Source organism: Aplidium turbinatum, chromosome 3 (assembly GCF_918807975.1).
Source record: "Aplidium turbinatum chromosome 3, kaAplTurb1.1, whole genome shotgun sequence".
NCBI classification, from domain to species: domain Eukaryota; kingdom Metazoa; phylum Chordata; class Ascidiacea; order Aplousobranchia; family Polyclinidae; genus Aplidium; species Aplidium turbinatum.
Genome location: NC_137474.1, coordinates 845,343 through 865,424, shown reverse-complemented (window position 1 = coordinate 865,424; position 20,082 = coordinate 845,343). Strand labels below are relative to the sequence as shown.

The 20,082-nt window shown below is 38.4% G+C and overlaps 1 protein-coding gene across 1 annotated transcript; it reads left to right on the top strand.

Annotated features, from left to right (window-relative positions):
• Positions 1-184: 184 nt before the first annotated feature.
• Positions 185-19,990, top strand: LOC145765907 (O-acyltransferase like protein-like). The gene is made up of 13 exons (XM_082577572.1): positions 185-491; positions 1,182-1,327; positions 3,203-3,378; positions 4,032-4,180; positions 4,916-5,083; positions 7,144-7,333; positions 7,667-7,844; positions 8,081-8,160; positions 8,505-8,627; positions 9,642-9,966; positions 10,174-10,363; positions 10,755-10,913; positions 17,863-19,990. The coding sequence occupies exons 1-13, from the start codon at positions 212-214 to the stop codon at positions 18,039-18,041; spliced, it is 2,343 nt and encodes a 780-aa protein (XP_082433698.1). The 5' UTR covers positions 185-211; the 3' UTR covers positions 18,042-19,990.
• Positions 19,991-20,082: the final 92 nt, after the last annotated feature.

The following is a 20,082-nucleotide window of genomic DNA, read 5'->3' as shown; positions in this document are numbered from 1 at the left end:
AGCGACTTGTTGTGAAGCTATCAAAGCCAACTTTTCCATGTTGCTGAAGAGTTAGCAAAAGAAAAAAGCAATTTTATGTTTAAGTAACTAGATAACTGTAGCCTAAGAGGCTATGATCATATACTATGTGGTAACCTTAGCCACTGCATTGTTTATATAATTCATTTAATTTATGACAGACGTGTCTTGGAAGTTTAATTAACAATAAGCCATGAATGCATTATTTTTGTCAATTGCTTTTCTTGTTTTCTGCAATGGACAAGAGATAAAAACTCCACTCACAGAGCACAATCCTATACGTGTGGTGAAGCACAGAGTGTCTCAATCTGGCCAGGCTGATAAAGAAATTTTAGATTTTGTTGCAAAGTTGCCATCAGGTCTTCAAGACAGTTTAGAGGCAGCAGTTGTTGACAACAACACCCAGATATGTCTTCACTCATTGATGCAGTTTTTTAACGATCTGAAGCAATTGAAACCCTATGCATTGCAAGGTATGAATGGCTTTGTACTCAACTTTTACCAATAGATGATGATAGTACAAACACAATTTTTTCAACATATTCTATATTGCTTAAACTTGACAAAACTTTGTATATATTATTTACTTAATGCTTTAAAGATATTGAATCAAGTTTATAGGTACGGTACTAGTATGGAACAATAATCTGTGTTATATAGCGGTTTGCCGATTTATTCATCACGAATATGTGCTGCTACTCAGCTCTTTACAAAGCTGGCAGTGTCAGTGCAGCCAAGTACATGTTTACCCTGAATCTATTCCTTTTGCCAAGTGCCAAGCAGAAACAAGATTCAGTACAACTTTTAAAATGTCTTTGGTATGATACGACAAGGCATCAAACCCATGTTTAGTGATTCAGAGGTGGGCACATTAACCACTAAGCCAAATGTACTTAAAAGTATATTATAGCATATTAATTGTTTTATGGTAATGAATGTTGTTTTGGAGACATTATAAGTTTTCTTTAGTGTGTTAACTATGAAGTCTTTGACTCTTCATTGGAACTCTTCAGCTGAAAACGCATCTAAGCTAAACTGGGAAAGGACTAAATGTGTTTTTGATAGGAATTGCAATGTTGTGTTTGCAGCTATTAGCAATAACATTGTTTTAAAAGATGAAACAACGTTATCCACCAAATTGACTCTAAATTTTTATATTGTAGTGGTAGATGCGTGGGGCAAATTGGAAAGTGGCATTCTACGAGGAAACCAGAAATGGTTAGGACTGTATTATGAATGCGTTAATGCACAATCAACTAATTTCAGTGGAAAGTATTGTCAAACATTCGTTGGTAAACCTGTGCAACCTGTGAGTACAAAACACCAACAGCAGATTACTGATTGTATTTGCTTTTCCAGCAGTGGCTGCAGTATCTTCTCAAAAGTTGAAAGTAGAAACATGAGTTGTTTTGACACTCTTCTAACATTTCACGCACCATGACTGTGAATCACCTCTGAGCAAATAATCTAAATTCTGAGTTTGTCACATATATATATATATATAAACTTTGCATTCACTGCAAGCCGTAATCTAAAGAATCTTCTGAATATCCTGCACTTTCAGTGCAATTGTTTCCAAACCGCAACTTGCTTATTATACAGGGTGAATACAAAATCCTTGGACTGCTTTAAAGTGTAATATTTCTGTAAATAGTGAATAAAATCACAAAATATTTTAACGGTGTATGGCCAAGACAGTAGCCTAACTAACAATCGTACAAAGTTTCATTCAATATGTTCCCTTCTGGCCTGTGAATAACACGCTCAAGACTACTGTTGAAACTCCCTACTGCTTTACGTAGGGTTTCTTGGGTATTTTGCCCCATGCTTTTTTGAGAGAGCACTTCAACACCTCAACTGAGTCATGGGATGAAGCACAGGCATCTGCCTCCAAAATGGACCAAACGCAAAAGTCCATTGAATTCAGGTCCTTGCTCCAGAAATGAGGAAAATGGTTCTGGCACCATTCCTGGGTTTTCTTGGTGCACCGTCCTGTTGGAATGTGAATGGCTTCCTTTTGAAGTGTTTCTTAGTCTCTGCAAGGGCAGGAGTCAAATTTGTCTCAATGTACGAATTGGTGTTAACTTTAGCGCCTTGTGGAGCAAAAGTGAGGGGAGTATTCCAGGGTTTGGAGACAGCAGCCCACACCATGACAGAAGACGGTTTCTGGTGCCTGAAAACTTTTTCATGGAGTCAGGAATGTCTGCAGAAGACTTAGCAAGGATACGATCATTTTGTCGGGTACACTACACATTGCTTCGACATTGAACAATTTTTCATTTGAGAAAATGATCTCTCCTGTGTCCGTACCTGACTTCATTTTATTCAGAAGAATTTTAGCTCGAGCGAGTTTCGTTTCTGTGAGGTGTAACCCACTTCGAGGGCGATCTTCGGCACTGTTCAGTTCTTTAAACCTGCTAACAACATGATAAACTGTTGATATCGGTGCTTCAAGAAGCTTTATTATCTCTGAATTGGTCTTGCCTGCTCGATGAAGCTGAATGATAGCTGCACGTTTATCACTCATACTTGAAAATAAATCTAAATTGTGATGAACTGATGACACATTCTGAAAGATAAGGTTTGATACAATAAATACGCACTATCAAACACTTACTAAATCTATTTAAGGACATATATAGTAAATTAAAATTTAATTTTAGTCCAAGGACTTTGTCCGCACCCTGTATATGTGCTAACATTTCACGCACCATGACTGTGAGTAATCTTTGAGCAAATAATCCAAATTCTGAGTTTGTCACATAATCTTTGCATTTACTGCAAGCCGTAATCTAAAAAATCTTCTGAATATCCTGCACTTTCAGTGCAATTGTTTCCAAACCGCCACTTGCTTATTATGTGCTAATATCAATCAATCTCAATCTGATCCTCCTCTCTATTTCAATAAAACATTTTTGTGTTGTCAATTACTTGAAGAGAATGCAGCGGTGTGATGGTTATTTGATATAGTTGTACAGGCAAATTAATTTTAAAAATTGAATGACTATATATTATAGTCACTATAATGTGCAAATGTGCCCTGAAAAATTATTGAGTTTGCTAATTTTCAAAAAATTTTGTGTGAGACATTGCTGATCTCGCTGTACGTGGGAATTTTGTGCAACGTATTCCTAGTTTTGTTCAACTCTGAGCACATAATTCTAACAATGTGAATTTTTTAAAGGCTGCATTAGGATTGGGTGCATCACAAGGCGTTACAATTGGAAGCTGCTTCCCAGATGCTTGTCCAGAGTCTGTTGTTCAATCATTCTTTTCAAAGGTGGTTGGAAAAAATTTAACTGTCAACATTCAATGTCCAAAGCAGTTCACTGAGTGGGAAGCCACGGATATCGGTGGATTGTAAGTCTTTTTTTATTTATGGTTTTTGTTCATCCACCTTATGACTCATACGGTTAAGTGACTGATTGTAAATGGCAAGGTCATGGAACGACGACTCAATTCTTTGGGTGTACGCTTAGGCAACACACTTGAAGAACAGCTCTGCGTTCAGCGGCACCAGTAGACTAAAGAATTCCTAATAGACTAAATACTTCGCAGACACTTTAACAACAAGCAGAAACTTTACTTTTTCAATATCTGTGACAGGCAGGGTGGTCCTTGTGTGCAGCTAAAAGTTTAGTTTGAGTTGGAGGAAATTGTAAGGGCCCCCTTGCATTGCCATTGGTTCCACTTGATGTAAAAACAGTTCCCGTGAAATATTTGTTTTCTTTAAACGACAGTCCTATAGTCTTATAACAAATAGCAATGCAACTACTGTAATTATTTCAATGAAGTTAATCTAAAAATATTTCAGTATGTGGTGAAATACTTTTCCATGTTGTTGTGGCCTTGATCAAATTTATTGTTTTATGGAAAACTAACATACGACCAGCCGTGGCCAAACCTTTATGTCAACGTTCAGAATACCAACGAGACATTAGGCGAAGCCTGGGGACATCATAACGTGCATTGCAGTGAGTTGTCTATTTTATGTTTCTATGTTTTTAATGCAGGTTTCTTCTTTCTGTGTTGGTTGCTCTGGTGATTTCATCCACCGGGTATGAATATATTAGCGATAAGTTGGACAAAGTGGAAGAAAAATCAAACTCAGCCTTTGTCCTCAACGACACCTTGCCATCACCATCTCGTAAAGCTGAACATGGTGAGTAGATTTTAGTGCTAAGCAATTAGAATAAGCGAGAAACACTGATGGAAGCACATACTTATTCAGAAAATCACGGCTGTGCTGGAATTTTGTTTTAGGTTTTCTGGAAAATTAATAAAATTTCAAATAAAAACATGATAAGATTTGAATGCAGTTTTAATCTTACAGTTACAATCAGAGCTGTAGCTTCATCAGTTGGGGCCCCGGTGCAAAAATGTAACATGGGACCCATTGTTTCTGAAGCTGGAATTTTCAAACAACTTTCTTGTTCGAACTTTTTATGTCATGTCCAAATCTGCTTTCCATCTGGCCCTTTGTTTCCAAATCGTTGCGCAAATGCACTCTGCACAGTGCACAGTCTTATTCGACTGTGTTCTAGCATAGGCTACTCCAGTACCGTACACAAAATGCTTTTTCCACATTATTGTATATGGCATTTCTACATCAAAAAAGAAAAATGCCTGAAATTTAAAAGATGAAATTTTATGTTATAACTGTACATACTGTTAAAATTTGGGATCGTATAAACGATAATTGGAAAGTTGCAAGACTGTTAATGATGTCAAATGTTTTGAAACACTCTGTATACTGAATATTAATTCAATATTGGCATTGAATTTGTTCAGAATATTTTATAAAGAACCACATTTTGAAAGGACTTTCAGCGGTACCAGTTAGTTTTAAGACCAGAGCTTTCTTGTCACGTCATATTGACCATTATTTGCGTCACAGGAACTTTCCATCGATTGTTGACGTCATTTTCACTCATCCAGAACACGAAGCGATTGTTGGACACCAAGCAGAGGCCAACCGACATCACATGTCTTCATGGAATACGCTTCTTGAGCATGTCATGGGTGCTGCTTGGTCACAGCTTCCTCTTCTCCTTCTCATTTGCAAGTGAGTTTTGGTGATTAATAAAATATTTAAGGGTGGTACTCTCTCCATTTTGTTTCAAAGGAACCTGGTTTTCATCCTAACACATCAGGGTTCCCGAGATGAAGACCAGGCCTCTTTAAAACAAAATGGAGAGAGTACTAGTCTTAAATATTTTACTTGGTGCATTAGCGTTTAGTTTGTTACCACTTACCATTGTACTATTGATGTAAGTCATTTAACTGCTGTATGCAGACAATATGTCCATCAGAACAGTAATAGTTTGTTACCACAAGCCACAAACAATGAACAATTTTATGATTGTTTTTCAGCAAAAATCGATATGATGTATTTAGTACAAACCATATCACGATTGCAAATTGCCCTTTGACCTCGTCATGTCGTGTGATCACGCGGGATTGTTTCTCTCGTTTTATTACTTTAATGACGTCACATTTAATGTATTGAACGACCAGTGTTGCGCAACCTGTGGTAATAGACGTGTCGGGTGGAAGTTTGTCGCCCATTGTGTGAGGCACGTGCAGCATCCAACATGCACCAGTGAACCACATGTACCAGTGAACCACATGTGTGCGATGTATTTCCACCAGCTCAAACAGGTTGGTTTGCTTTGTGCGAACTAAGGGAATCGCTCAGTCTCAATCCTCTGTAATCGGATGTAATGACAATTTGGTCTTCACCTTTTGTTCAATAGTTGTGTGACCTACCTTCTGCTGAGCACTAAGTGACGACTGAAAGCTGCATATGTATTAATTTATTTCAAATTCAACCGCTTATTGATTCATTCTTTGTTCATTCTTTATTCTGGTTCATTCTTTGCAATCGCACCCAGCCAGTCATCTTGCGTAATGCTTGTCAGGCACGGTTTCTATGTGTGCTTTGTTGGCGAGTCTTTGTGGAAGACAATTTGATTGACAGGCGTTTACAGTTGGCAAATATTTGCTTTTATTGGTTGGTGATAAAAACCGTTTGCGCGATTTTAACAAAACATGGGGGTGTAGATCTACATTAATCCAACCTTGCAATTACACCGTGAATAAAGTTACTTTGTTGTGTTTAAAGAAGGCGATCGCCCTCTTGGGTTCGCCACCGGTTTAGGTTTGTAGGGACCCGTGATGAATTTCCATTGTTTTTAACTTTCTTCAAAATGTAATTCTCTCATTATATTTGTGTTTCTTAAAAAACTCACTTGTTGTGAACAAAAAATAAGTGATAAATCGTTTTCCACTCCAATAACTTAACTGCAGCTTTCAACGGTGATCCTGTTCAATAGCGATTGATGGCTCAATTTTCTCCGTTGTAGCAAAACGTTGCATTATGACGTAAATTTGTGTGATTTCATCAACAATAACTTAAAAAAATAGCTTCAGTTTCAAGTTGTTGCTCACCTCCATGACGAGATCTATGATTTCACGTTTGCTGTTCTACAATCGCAAACATATTGTTGGAATTTGCCAATTTTAAATTACGTAATTGCTTGCTTTTTCTTATTTTGAAAGTGCTTTATATACCTCCGCACAAACAAGTTTTACACATAAGCATAACAATAATTCTTATTTCCAAAATTAAAACACTTTTCATTCTAGTCTAGTCAGTAAAGTCGGTGAAGATCGCACGTAGTCGGCATTCGAAATTAGCCTATTTTTGTCTTGGCTAAATCATTACCGATTTAAACTTCGATCTTGACATGGCGGTGGCAATTACCGAAGTACAAATTTTCTAGAGTATACACCGAAATAACCGAAGTACAGTGACTGATGACGTACACCTAGCATGCGCCTTGCCGTGAACCTTTGTTGAATGGTTAAGGTTGTCCATTGTAATTGTGTGAATTTGGATATAACTCAAAAATATTCACTTTTTACAATTCAAACGCTATGGACACATTCACCCTTTGTTCGAATGGTGTAACTTCACAACTTGTGCTGCTCTTCCAACTTCACAACTTGTGCTGCTCTTCCAACTTGTACCAGTCCACACAGTGATATGAAGTTTCTTGTTAAAACAAAATCGTTTAGCAGTGCAGATATGCGTGCTGTTGTCAAGCAACATTTTGTGTCCAGACAATCCTGTATTCATTGCCGAATATTTCATCAACCATTGGGAGTTCCAAGCCATCGGGAATGCGTTCTTCTCCGTGGACACGTTCTTCTTCTTGAGCGGACTGCTTGTGGTGTATCTTGGCCTCCGGACCTTGGAACAACGTCACGGAAGGATGGATGTCCCAATGATGTACCTGCTCCGTTATCTCAGGTGAGAAGCAGCTGCGTTTTGTCGTTTGTCCCACAACTACGTGTTATCTTTCTTCACAGATCTCATGCCCAGTTCGAATAGAAATTGGTTGCTGTATGGACATTTTGTCTAATCACATATTCTATTATTGTTAGTTATCAAGTGTCGATGGTTCAAGTTTTGAGATGTATAGTGGAGCAGCATACGTACAGGCACTTCTCCACCTAGTAGATGGGATAGACTGAATGAGGAACAGTCTAAGCATAAATCTTTGAACGATTTGTCTCTTAAGTGAAATGTTCCAGCAGTGAAATTAAAACTGGATTATGTTAACCGAACCTAAACTTTGTTCAGACTTACCCCTGCCTACGCCTTCGTGTTGTTTATGATGGTCAGTGTGTACCCTCATTTGGGAGGTGGGCCCTCGTGGCCCGTTAGTGTAGAAGGATTAAAGGCCCCATGCAGGGAATATTGGTACACTAACCTCCTCTACTTCAGCAACTTATACCCTGTGGGAGACTTACAAGTAGAGGTGAGGTTTGTAGAAGAAAGATTATAAACATAGAAACATTTATAAACATCTCCAGTCACCACTGAAATTAATATGAAGAATTTTGCAAGTCGCATCTTTTGTTTGTTAGTAAATAATTTTAAAACATTTTGAATTCTTTACAATTGACTTTTTGAAATAGCTGTAATTTGTGGAATTCAAATGAAAAGTGGAAGAATTGTTTGAATGGTAAAAATATCATAACTTCTACGTTGCAGTGCTTCGGTTGGGGCTGGTATCTTTCCAATGACACTCAGTTTTATTTGCTGGCTCCACTCTTCCTCTATCTATTTTATAAGTGAGTGTCGGGAATGCTTGTCACTGAACACTTTGTATCTGAGAACAACTTCTTGTCTAGATTTGCTTTTTTGCTTCATTCAAATAAATGAGTAATTTCGAAATTATTTTCATAAAATTAAAATACATTGAACAACTTCTTGTCTAGATTTGCTTTTTTGCTTCATTTAAATAAATGAATAATTTCGAAATTATTTTCATAAAATTAAAATACATTCGCAACATCTTCAGTGGTAAGCAGAATACTAACCTTTGATGGAGATTGGAGATCGATTAGCTATTCATCTCTGTGTTTGAGGCTGTGTTCGATTATTGGAATAACAGCATCTTGTACCACGTCAACAGGTGGCCATTGTTCGGACTTGGCAGTGCGCTGGCAACCCTCACTTCAAGCATCGCTATAACTGGAATCTTCTCATCAGTCACCCACCAGCAACCGATCGCGTCTGGAATAGGCTTACTCGCCGCGTGAGTAATTCGCTTAAGATTTGATCACTTTGCGTTTTAATAACTGCTTTGATGTCACTCAATTGCAATTGCTCAGACCCAACCACTCAAGACGCAACCATTCAGACAGTGGCGGCTGGTGCTGTTTGTGAGAAGTGGGGCTGCAATAAGTAGTCCGGGGGGCGAAGCCCGTCGCTGAGTTCACCGAAGGCGAACGACTTCGCGGGGGGTCTGGGGGGTAACCCCCCAGAAAAATTTGAAAAATTGCATTAAATTTGGTGCGTTCTGAGCATGTTTTTACCCCAAATTTTGAAAAAATGCATTCAAAGTTTGTTGAAAAGTTGATGTATTTCTAAACTGTATTTAAAAAAAACTAACGGTATTGCTTTGGAGACAAATTTTACTAGTATTGAGCTTATTCTTGACTAGCCTAGCCGTTGCACACAAGGTTCAAGTGATTTTGAGATGCCCTAGGCTGGACTAGCACTTCCTATAACCTGTTAAATACCGTAACTCTACAGCAAACACTTCTACATTCATGGCTCATCGCTACTCTGCGAAATAAAAACTAACTTTAAAAAGTCTGTACAGTTATTCGGTTAGGTGGGGCTGTTTTCCATGCAGCCCCAACAGATCAAAAATTGTTGTAAAATACCAAAAGAGGTGGAGCTTCAAGGATAATTTTTAGTCAATTAGAGCGCTTGAAATCCAGAATCTCCGGCTGCAGAGCAGTTTTCCCAAAGTCGGTGTTGCCAAACGAAACTTTTAATATTTTAATTTTTGATCCGCTATTCTTAAGTGAAAAAGGTAACCGGGTCGGACAAACACAGAGGAAAACATACTTTCCCTCTTCTCTTTCTTTCGGGTGAGGCCGCAGCCTTGCACAGCACGGTACGAGCCGCCATAGCACGGCACCATGGCACGAGCCGCCACTGCATTCAGATACAATCATTTAGATGTGACCACTTAGACAGGACCATGCAGATGAGAAGAGAAAAATTATTTCCATTTATATGTTGTTGATTTTATATGCAGGTCTGTGGCTCATCCTTTCGCTGCCCCAGTGACTAATGACACTGGTGGCAATTTCACCACGCCTTCCCCTCATCCTTTCACTACCCCAATGACTAATGGCACTGGTGCCAATTTCACCACGCCTTTTCCTCATTTTTTCACTACCCCAATGACTAATGGCACTGGTGGCAATTTTACCACGCCTTCCCCTCATCCTTCGCCGGTCCAATACAGCCCCTTCATGCAAGACTTGTATTCCAAACCATGGTGTCGAATTGGGGCGTACATTGTTGGGCTATTAACCGGTTATGTGCTGCACACTTATAAGAAGATCAGGATGCCGAAGGTGAGTTTGTTATTCCTCAGAGATGCATAGTTTCTTGCTTACGACTAACGGTTTTGATGAGCACCTGAGGCACAGTTGTATTGGGTACAGTACTGTCGTAAATATATTGTAGGCTTGTAAGACAAGTTTGGTGTGTGGTCAAAAATCAATCAAGGTGTTCACAAACAACAACATTTCTGTTGATGGTTGTTGTTTGATAATCACTAGATTGTCGCTTTCCTTGGCTGGGTGATGGCGGCTGCCATAAGTTGCTCATTGCTCTACGGGCTCTATCCTTCATTTTCTCAAGGGGAATTGTTGGACAACAATACCGCCGCTTTCTACAACGCCGTGTCTCGTCCGCTGTGGTGTGCAGCAATGGCGTGGGTGACCATCGCTTGCGTGAATGGATATGGAGGTAGGTGGAAGCTGCTTGCTTGTGGTCTATTGTGAATCAACAACAACATCAACTAAATGTGAATCAACAAATGCATTACCGGTATCCAATCTTGCGTGTCACGGTTTTGATGAAGTTTCAGTCAATCCATTATTCGTTCACTGCGTTCAAGAGTAAATCGGAAAAACATCAGCATATCATAATATAGCGGCGGCTCATCCCATTCTCATGTTGATGCCACTATGAAAAACTTCCAGACGAGCACCAGTGGCGAACTGCCATTGAAAGTGCTCGATTTGAGGTTTTCTGATGATTTGATTCTGTGCTAAGCATGACACCTTCCTTATGACATTGTACGAATATGACGTACAAGGTTAAGGAGAAATAAACAAAAGGTTTGAAATACTCGCAGGTCCAATCAACACCCTCCTCAGTTGGAAAGCTTTGATTCCTCTGAGTCGGTTGACCTACTGCGCCTACCTCGTCCATCCCCTGGTCATATATTGGTTAGCAGCCACTCAGGAAACTCTCATTCACTTCAATATCACTATGATTCTGGTCTTCTACTTGGGTGAGTTGCTGGTTAGAGCTACAATCTACATGTTGTCTGGCGCTCTCAAATTGACGATATTAGTTGAAATACTGTGGTTTTACAGTATGTGGAAGTGATGTTAGTTGTTCTTGTCAACATATCCGGACCGCGAGAACCGCCAAGGTGTCAACTTATTTTCCCAGTTGGGGAATGGCGATTGTTATCCATCTTCTATAAGTTGCTTTTACTCAAAGTCTGGTTCTAGCTTCATAAGTTTGTTTAAAATTAGAGATGTACCGATACCAATATTTTGACCGTTACCGATCCCGATATCACTTTTTTAGGCCGATACCGATATTTTGGCCGATACTTTGGTGTTGCAAAAAGAAGCAATTTTGGTATTTGTAAGGAATTATATCAAATGCTAAGTTTTACCTTATTTGCATAAAACTATTAAAAAAAGCTTTCAATTGGTATAATTTACTAAACATTCAAGAATTCAATCTCAACCGCATTGTTGTGTCATAATAGTAGATTTTAGTAATGAAAGGTCACCGTAATTGAGGACTGGGGTATAAGAGAAGAAGCATTACATCATAATTGAGGTTTCTGAAAAATTAATAAAGTGTTTGCGCAAACTCTCCAAATAAGCTATCATAATTAATAATAAGATGTAAAATGTAAACCAAGTCATTTGTGTAGTCGTACAAAAACTATTCGACAAGTAATGTGCAATAGGGTGGATCGTTTTTCAACTTTTTTTCTTAATCGCTAATTACTAGTGCGGAAAAGTTGTGCACTGACATTGTAAGCACTACACAAAAAATTTTTTTTAAAAATTTTAATATCTTGGGTTGAAATATTAGAAAAAGAAGTTGAAATATTAGAAAAAATGGAAAATTTCCAAAAATTTTATTTTTTGTTTTAGTTTTTAATCGCTTGTTAAGAGTGCGGAAAAGTTGTGCACTGTCATTGTAAGCACAACACAAAAAAAATTTCAAAATTTTTAATATCTTGGGGTGCCCCAAATAAGTTGAAATATTAGAAAAAGTGGAAAATTTCCAAAAATTTTATTTTTTGTTTTAATTTTTAAACGCTCCAGAAAATTTCTGAAAATCAATATTTACTTCGCATTGCTGATGTCATGGTTGTCTGTATCCTGTTTAATAATATGAACATTCACCAACGTTTGCTGCCTTCCACTTAGTGCGGGCCTTAGTAGACGATCATGGGGTGTCTTCCCCTTAGTAGACGATCATGCATGGGGTGTCTCACAGAAGATATGTTGTTGAAGAGCATGTGTGTATTATCGCCAAATTGGGATCTCAGTATTTTAGCCACGTAAGTCCAGCTGCGGGAACAGCCGGAAGCATTGTCGACTCCGTAATATCAGCAGTTCATGATAAAGGAACAGACACTAGCTTAATAACAGCCGTGGGGTGTGATAGTACTGTGGTAAATACGGGTCATGCAGGCGTTGTTATCCGAATGGTGGAATTAGAGTTTCGAAAACCGCTGCAATGGTTGGTATGTCAACTCCACGCAAACGAATTACCCCTGCGGCATCTTTTTGAGTTTTTGGATGGCAGTACAACTGGTCCTCGTGGGTATTCCGGACAGATTGGAAAGGTAGGCACTTTAACATTACCCACTCGCCGAAAAGGTACGCAATCATGCGTGACATGTTCATTCGCGATTCAGCTGATTTCAGTCATGTGACTCGACACGTGATATTCTGATCGAAAAATTTTGATACAAAGAAATTTAACTGAATGCTTCACCACAACCACCGTTGCCTAATGGTTAGGGCAGAGGAGTAGTAATTTCGATTTCGCGGGTTCGATTCCCACCTTCTGCTAATACTATTTTTTCTTCTGCAACTGAACTGAGTGCAAGAAGGATCTTAATGGTAGCCACTTTAACAAGTCGAAATTGTGACTAAAACACAAAGCAATTTCACATTGAAAAGCAGGCACTCTTCGACGAGTGGGTGATGTAAAAGTGTCTACCGATTGGAAAGGCTTTACTTACATGTGATAAAATGCCTATCCGACGATTTGAATCAATACCAAGTAATTTTCCTCATATGGGTGTGACCGATTTAAGCACGGACCAAAGATACCTCCGGGACATTTGTCATTGCGTTTGTACAGTAGAAATTCCCAGTTCACTCGCCACAAGAAGTCCAGGTAAGCTTAATCACTCACGCTGGCTAACTGCGGGAATCGCATTCTGCGGTTGAATATAGGGACCACAGAACTCTCTGATAATTTAAAAACGCTGGCTACCTTTGTCATGAAGGTATATGCTCCTATGTGGTTCGAAATAAAGTGCAATCCACTCTGTATCATCGGTGCTGTTCATCTATGGCAAACCATCAGCAAATCTCGCTACCTGTTGGATAAACTAAAGGCCATTGTCGACCCTGTTATTCAAAGAAATGAATTTTTTGGCCAAAGCGAAAACATGCTTTTATCAATGCTGTTTGACAAAGAATCACATGTGCGTGAGCTGGAAATACGCCGTATACTGCTTGCACGAGAAACTCCCGTTTGCACTGAAATCCGGCGCTTCAAACTGCCAAAATTCAATTTTAATGCTGTCAGTTATGTTGATATGATATGCTGGCAAACCGATAACGACAAAACCGAACTTCCAATAACTATGTAAATGACAACAGAGAATTGTTGTCGTTCAAAAACATCAACACGAGCCAACATTCTCTCAATTTCCCCTGCCACACGCAAGCATTCGAGCGAGGTGCCAAGGTTGTCGCGGAGGCTTCTGTTGCAGTGTGTGGTGCCGCTAACCGCGATGGATTCATCAGAAGTCGGCTACAATCCAGGAAAGACATGCCGCTAACCGCGATGGATTCATCAGAAGTCGGCTACAATCCAGGAAAGACATGCCGCGTCTCAATACAAAACAAGATTTTAGATTATGTTCTTAAAAGGTTTGCGTATCCTACATGTACTTGTAATTCTACTTGTAAATATTGATTTTCTGTGTAATTTACAATGATCGCGGGAGGTAGTGCAGTTACAAATGTGTAAAAAATGAATGTTTAAAAATTTGCGATTCTTTTTTGAATTTTAAACTTTGTTGGGGCACCTCAAGATATTAATTTTTTTGGAAATTTATTTTTGCATTGTGCTTACAATGTCAGTGCACAACTTTTCCGCGCTCTTAACAAGCGATTAAAAACTAAAACAAAAAATAAAATTTTTGGAAATTTTCCACTTTTTTTTAATATTTCAACTTCTTTGGGGCAACCCAAGATAGTCAAGTTTTTGAAAATTTTTTTTTGTGTTGTGCTTAAAATGTCAGTGCACAACTTTTCCGCGCTCTTAACAAGCGATTAAAAACTAAAACAAAAAATAAAATTTTTGGAAATTTTCCACTTTTTTCTAATATTTCAACTTCTTTGGGGCAACCCAAGATAGTCAAGTTTTTGAAAATTTTTTTTTGTGTTGTGCTTAACATGTCAGTGCACAACTTTTCCGCACTATTAATAAGCGATCAAGAAAAAAAGTTGAAAGACGATCCACCCTAATGTGCAACCTAAGGGCGCTTGTCGTTTGGTTGAAAAGCTTTTGCCAGGCCAAGACTACCCAGGTAGCAACAATAGAAATGTACCGATACCAATATTTTGGCCTATACCGATATCACGTTTTTTTCAAATTATGCCAATTCAAAGCTTTTTTTAATAGTTTTATGCAAATAAGGTAAAACTTAAAGCACAAGATCAAAAGTAAAACCACAAGATCTTGTGCTAAAACACAAGCCGTGGCACCACCGCGGCTGACACAGTGACAAATTAGTCTAAAACCAAAAAATCCCCTAAATTCAAAATTAGTTGTGTTCAAGTTTCAATAAATAAATTCCAAAATACGCCACAAAACCAACCAAATTTGGAAATTTATAGAGCAGCAAGGAGAACTTCAAATGGGCAACATTAGGTGCCAAAGGGGGCATTACTACGTCATTATGAGTGACAATGGACGGATTTGGAAGTCCTTGGCACTTGAAGATTCAAGAATCCAATCTCAACTCAATGTTGTGTCATAATAGTAGGTTTTAGAAATGAAAGGCCACCGTGATTGAAAACTGGGGTAAGGCACCTGCAGCTAATAAGGCCCGCTAATTTTCAAACCTTAATATTTTTCTAAATACTGCATAATTTTGAACGAAACTTGGAATGAAGATACTTTGAGTCTATCTAAACAACATATCTATGAAACAAGTTTCTAAGTAAAAGGGGTTGTAAAATATTAAAAAAATCTCAAGCGGGCCTTATTAGATGCATGCGTTGTGAATAAGGCCCGGTTTGAATTTGCACCAAAAGTGATAGAAAAGGTATATTTTCAAAAGTGATTTTCACAATAACAACACCACAAAACAACTTCTAATCGGCAACACAGGCACAGAACTAATAAGTAAATACACAGAGACAACTATTCCCTCCTTTCCCATGCTCCATTTTTTTCAAAGCGACATGGTGTTTTTAGATGTGTTAGGGATACTAAAGTATTTTGATAATGAAATTATGATATTTCCATTGCAATAAAACATTGGATTAATGGTGTAACAAGAATTTTTTGGGTTACTCAAGTCTTTAACCGTCACTTTCTTAACTAGGGGTGCACAACGGTACAATTTTCCTACCTCATGTGCCCATGAGCCTTATTACCAACATTAGCCTAGTCGTGATCATCATTATCAGTCTTGCTTTAATTAGAAAAAAAGTTCAAATTTATTGGTTTTACTGCATCAGCATGCACATATCTTTCACATAAAGTGCAAAAAAACCGAAGTCAAAGCAGTTTGTTAACTCCAGAGCAGTCTAAAATATGTGAAAATTAAGAAAACCACTCAATTTCAGTCCCCCCAAACTTCAACTTTCCGTAACTCAAAAAATTGTAAACTTTAGGCGGTGAAACTTTACCAGTAAGTCTCAATTCACCATGGCAGCAACCAAAGATTTCACTTTTGTTTAAAAGATTTGTAACAACGGAGATCTCGGGGGTGGGCCTTATTACCGGCCGGGCCTTATTAGCTGCAGATGCCTTATAAGGGAAGAAACATTACATCATAATTGGGGTTTCTGAAAAATTAATAAAGGGTTTGCGCAAACTCTCCAAATAGGCAATCATAATTGATAATAAGATGTAAAATATAAACCAAGTCAATTGTGTAGTCGTACAAAAACTATTCGACAAGTAATGTGCAACCTAAGGGCGGTAGGCACTTTAACATACTGATATCTCATTGAACCACGAACCATCAACCAATCAGAAGCTACGCTGTTCATGACGTCATCAAGGTTGCGTTTCTCGGAACAAAGGAAAAATGCAACTTCCCACCACTGCTATTGCTCTTGTTTGTTGTGTAATTACCAAAAAAAGTTTAAAGTAATAATTAACTCTCTGGCTGAACGCTGAAATGGCCACAATTGGACGGACAACCTAACATCTGTTGATGGTTCGGGTTCGTTCAATTGGATATCAGTATGTCAAAGGTTCTACCCCTAAGGGCGCTTGTCGTTTGGTTGAGAAGCTTTTGCCAGGCCAAGACTACCAAGGTAGCAAAAATGTATAATTTTGCATCGTTTTTACGCTGCTAAACGTTTAAAAAAACCTTGTAACTTGGTTGTTTTTAGTAAGCTGGTTCTATCAGTTTGTGATTTAATTTCCACCTTTCGTTGTAATAAACTCATCAAGCTTAAACAATGTCAGAGTAGGCTAAGTAGGCTCAAAATGAAAGCAATGGGACTACGAATCTTTACTAAACTAATCAATAAATGGTCTTGTTGCGCCGAAGATGACAACCTCATTGTAAAGAAAGGAGCGTTCTTCCCGGCTATCTGCACACGGTTGAGCACGGTTGGGGTTAGGGTCTTATTTCAACGTTTAGCGACGTTAAAACGATGTAAAAGCGGCAATGATAATTAGGCTACGGTACCCAATAATTTAAAAAAAAAAATTTTAAATCGCCGAATAAGGCACTCACCGAATCGGACTAGCCGAATTGGACTCGCCGAATAGTAGTAGACCCGTGGAAGCTACACCGTTATGGTTAGCGAATCGCAACAGCTCGCTGTGCTAGTGAGTGCTCACTGCTCAGCCTTGTGCTGATAGCCGGTAAGGACGCTCCTTTCTTCACAATGAGGTTGTCATCTTAGGTGCAACAAGACCATTTATAGATTAGTTTGGTGAGGATTCATAGTCCCATTGCTTTCATTTTGAGCCTACTTACTCTGCCATGACATTGTTTAAGCTTGGTGAGTTTAATAAAACAACCAAGTTACATGGGTTTTTCAAACGATGCAAAATTATACATTTTTGCTACCTGGGTAGTCTTGGCCTGGTTTTATCCTTTGCTGAGAGTAAAAAAGAAACACAAATGATAAATATTGGAGAAATTGAGTCTCCTTCACAACTTAAGAATCGAACAACGCAAAACTGCTGAAACAAAACGTTTTGTTTGAATGAAAGAATCACTGTAAGCAAACAATGCCAAAAGGTGCGCGCATGAAGTCATGGGAGCGTGAGGTATCAAAAATTTGAACAGGTTATTTTTCTACATCAATGTGATGTTAGTTACTATTTTAAAAAATCTATATGTTTGCATCTGCAGAAAATCCACACCAAACGCCTTTTTTTTACATGTTTAGTATCGCATATCGGTATCGGCCAACTTTTGCCGATACCGACCGATACTCAAAAAATGGCCGATATTACCGATACCGATATATCGGTATGAAAATGGGGAGTTCCTTCATCTTGGAAAGCCCTTAAGAAAATCGACTCCTGAATGTAAATCCACCACGTGGCGTTGCGATTTGTTTTGCTAAGTTCGAAGAGAGGAGTGACATTTACTAAATGTGACATAAGGGAAGTATAGAATGCTGTCAATGTTTAATCATAGAAAACTAAATGAACTGATTCTATCCTGAAATAAAACCAATCATTGCTTTCGAACCTTTCAGCCACTTTGGTCCTAGCCAACATGGTCGCCTACGTGGTTGCGATGCTCGCTGAGTTTCCCATCATTTCCTTGATGAAGATTCTACAAGAGAGCCTCATTAGCAAACCAAGGTCTCAGGTAGAGCGCGCCTTTCTGGTCAATGGAGGACAGGAACAAGATGGCGGACAGACGGACGCCTAATAGAACCTTGTGGAATGCCAAGTTGTTTGTTTAGCCAGAAGGCCTGAACGATTAGGAAAAAATTAGCATAATTTTTTGTAATCCGATATTAAGTGTTGCGAATTATTAAATTAATGTTACAGGCACAATAACATTTTGGAACAATTGATGTCACTTTGGCAAGATGCTGGATTCGCGCCCCCATTGTGGCCGATGTCTGCAACGTTGTGGCTTTTGAACCTCGTGGCAAACGAATTTATTTTCTCACGAGTCAGTTCAATCATGAACAGCTAAAAATCGAGTTCGATCAGCTAGCGGCTAGATCATCTTCAGTTAAGCTTATTCAAATAGAATCCTGTCAGAAGATATTTGCCTGATATTCTGACAAAGTTGATAGTCCATATGTCTGAATAAGATATTCGTTTTCTTGATCGTGGCAACAGAGCTTCGGAATTATATTTCGATCCGCTTTATAACGTAACAAACAATGTTCTACGACGTGGTTGACCCAAATGCAGTGCCTTCTGGGTGTGGTGGCATCACTTGGTCCCACGGGAGAGTTCCAGCATCTTGCTTCGTGTTCGTTGTCGTACTGGTTTTCACTGTGCGTCCTTCCGCCTGCCTGGCTTGTAACTATCTTCCTGCACTAGCAACTAGTCAATTTAATTCAAGTGGTTTTTCGAAGGTTTTTGAATCATAAAAGCACTTTTAGTGTTTAGCCAACCAGAGATCTGCAATTGCTTTTTTTACGTGCTTTTTATTAAGTTCAGATAATTATTTTCGCTTTTATAGAGTAAAGCTCGAGTTCAATTTGACGCTTGTTGTGCTTTATGTTTTAGTGGTAAATGAGTGAAAAGTTCATCCACCAATGCGTTGAACGTCACGTGCTTTTGTTTTTTACACGTTTTGGTTCTTAACTTCCACCATCGCGTCACAATGAAGTTCTTACTTGAAAGTGTTATCCGCTTTAGCAGCCATACACCGTTGTGTTCTTTCATGGCATGCAGATTATGTCCACCGGTTGAAGATTGTATGGAATGACAAACCAAGCTTCGTGACCATCTTCCGGTATTTTCTTTTTGAGCCATTTTTTCTTAAAGGGGCAGTTCTACTTAGAATCGCATTTTTCGTACTTGTCATAAATAACAATCTACACACAAAAGTTCACCCACAAACCATATATTGCTGGAAAAAGGAGGAAACAAGCTATCCAAAAATATTTACTTTTGTTAGGCTGGGGCAATTCATTAAGGGTTTATACCATTTTGAATTTGTACATAAAATCACCCGAGCCCTAAAAACTCGAAAATGGCTAGAGGTAGTGACTTCAAACTGCATGGTGATCTAGTAGGGTATCCTAGCCATAAATTGATAGAGGGGATTTCTTTTAAATACAAAAAATTTCATAATTGCCATGCATCAAGAGCAAATTTGACTTCAGGATTTGGTAATAAAATATTTATTACTCTGAATATTGAAACAAAACTCAATCATTATGTCCGTAAGGGCCTACTGTACATCTGTTAAAAATTTTAGCCAATTCTAATAAGTAGTTTTCTAGACGAAACATTTTTAGTGCACAAAAACATGATTTTGAGTAAATCGCATTTGAAAAATAGAATTAGGTAAATTCATGCCTTTGACTTTAAATGTGACTTCCGTTTGATGAGGGCAATACAGGTAAAAACTAACTGCATATTCGGAATCTACGATAAATTTCCAATATATATCAATAAAATAAAATAAAAAATTGAAATTTTTTTTTCTAAGCAGAACTGCCCCCTTAATGGAACCGACTTTTCCGTTTGTGTCTTGGCTTCATACGCAGAGCTGTTCTATTGTGCAAGGTCATGTTTTCTGTTCCAAAGAAGTCTTCTTGTGTAAATATTGAATCAGTATAACAACATTTCTGTATATTTTTATAATTTTCACATTTGTATCAAATAATCACAATCCACCTTTGCAATCTATTCAGAACGGTATTGTTACGTCATACACCAATACGCTATGTCAGCAAAGAACGTCAGGTTTAGTATCACACGCGTCGAATGACGTTACATAA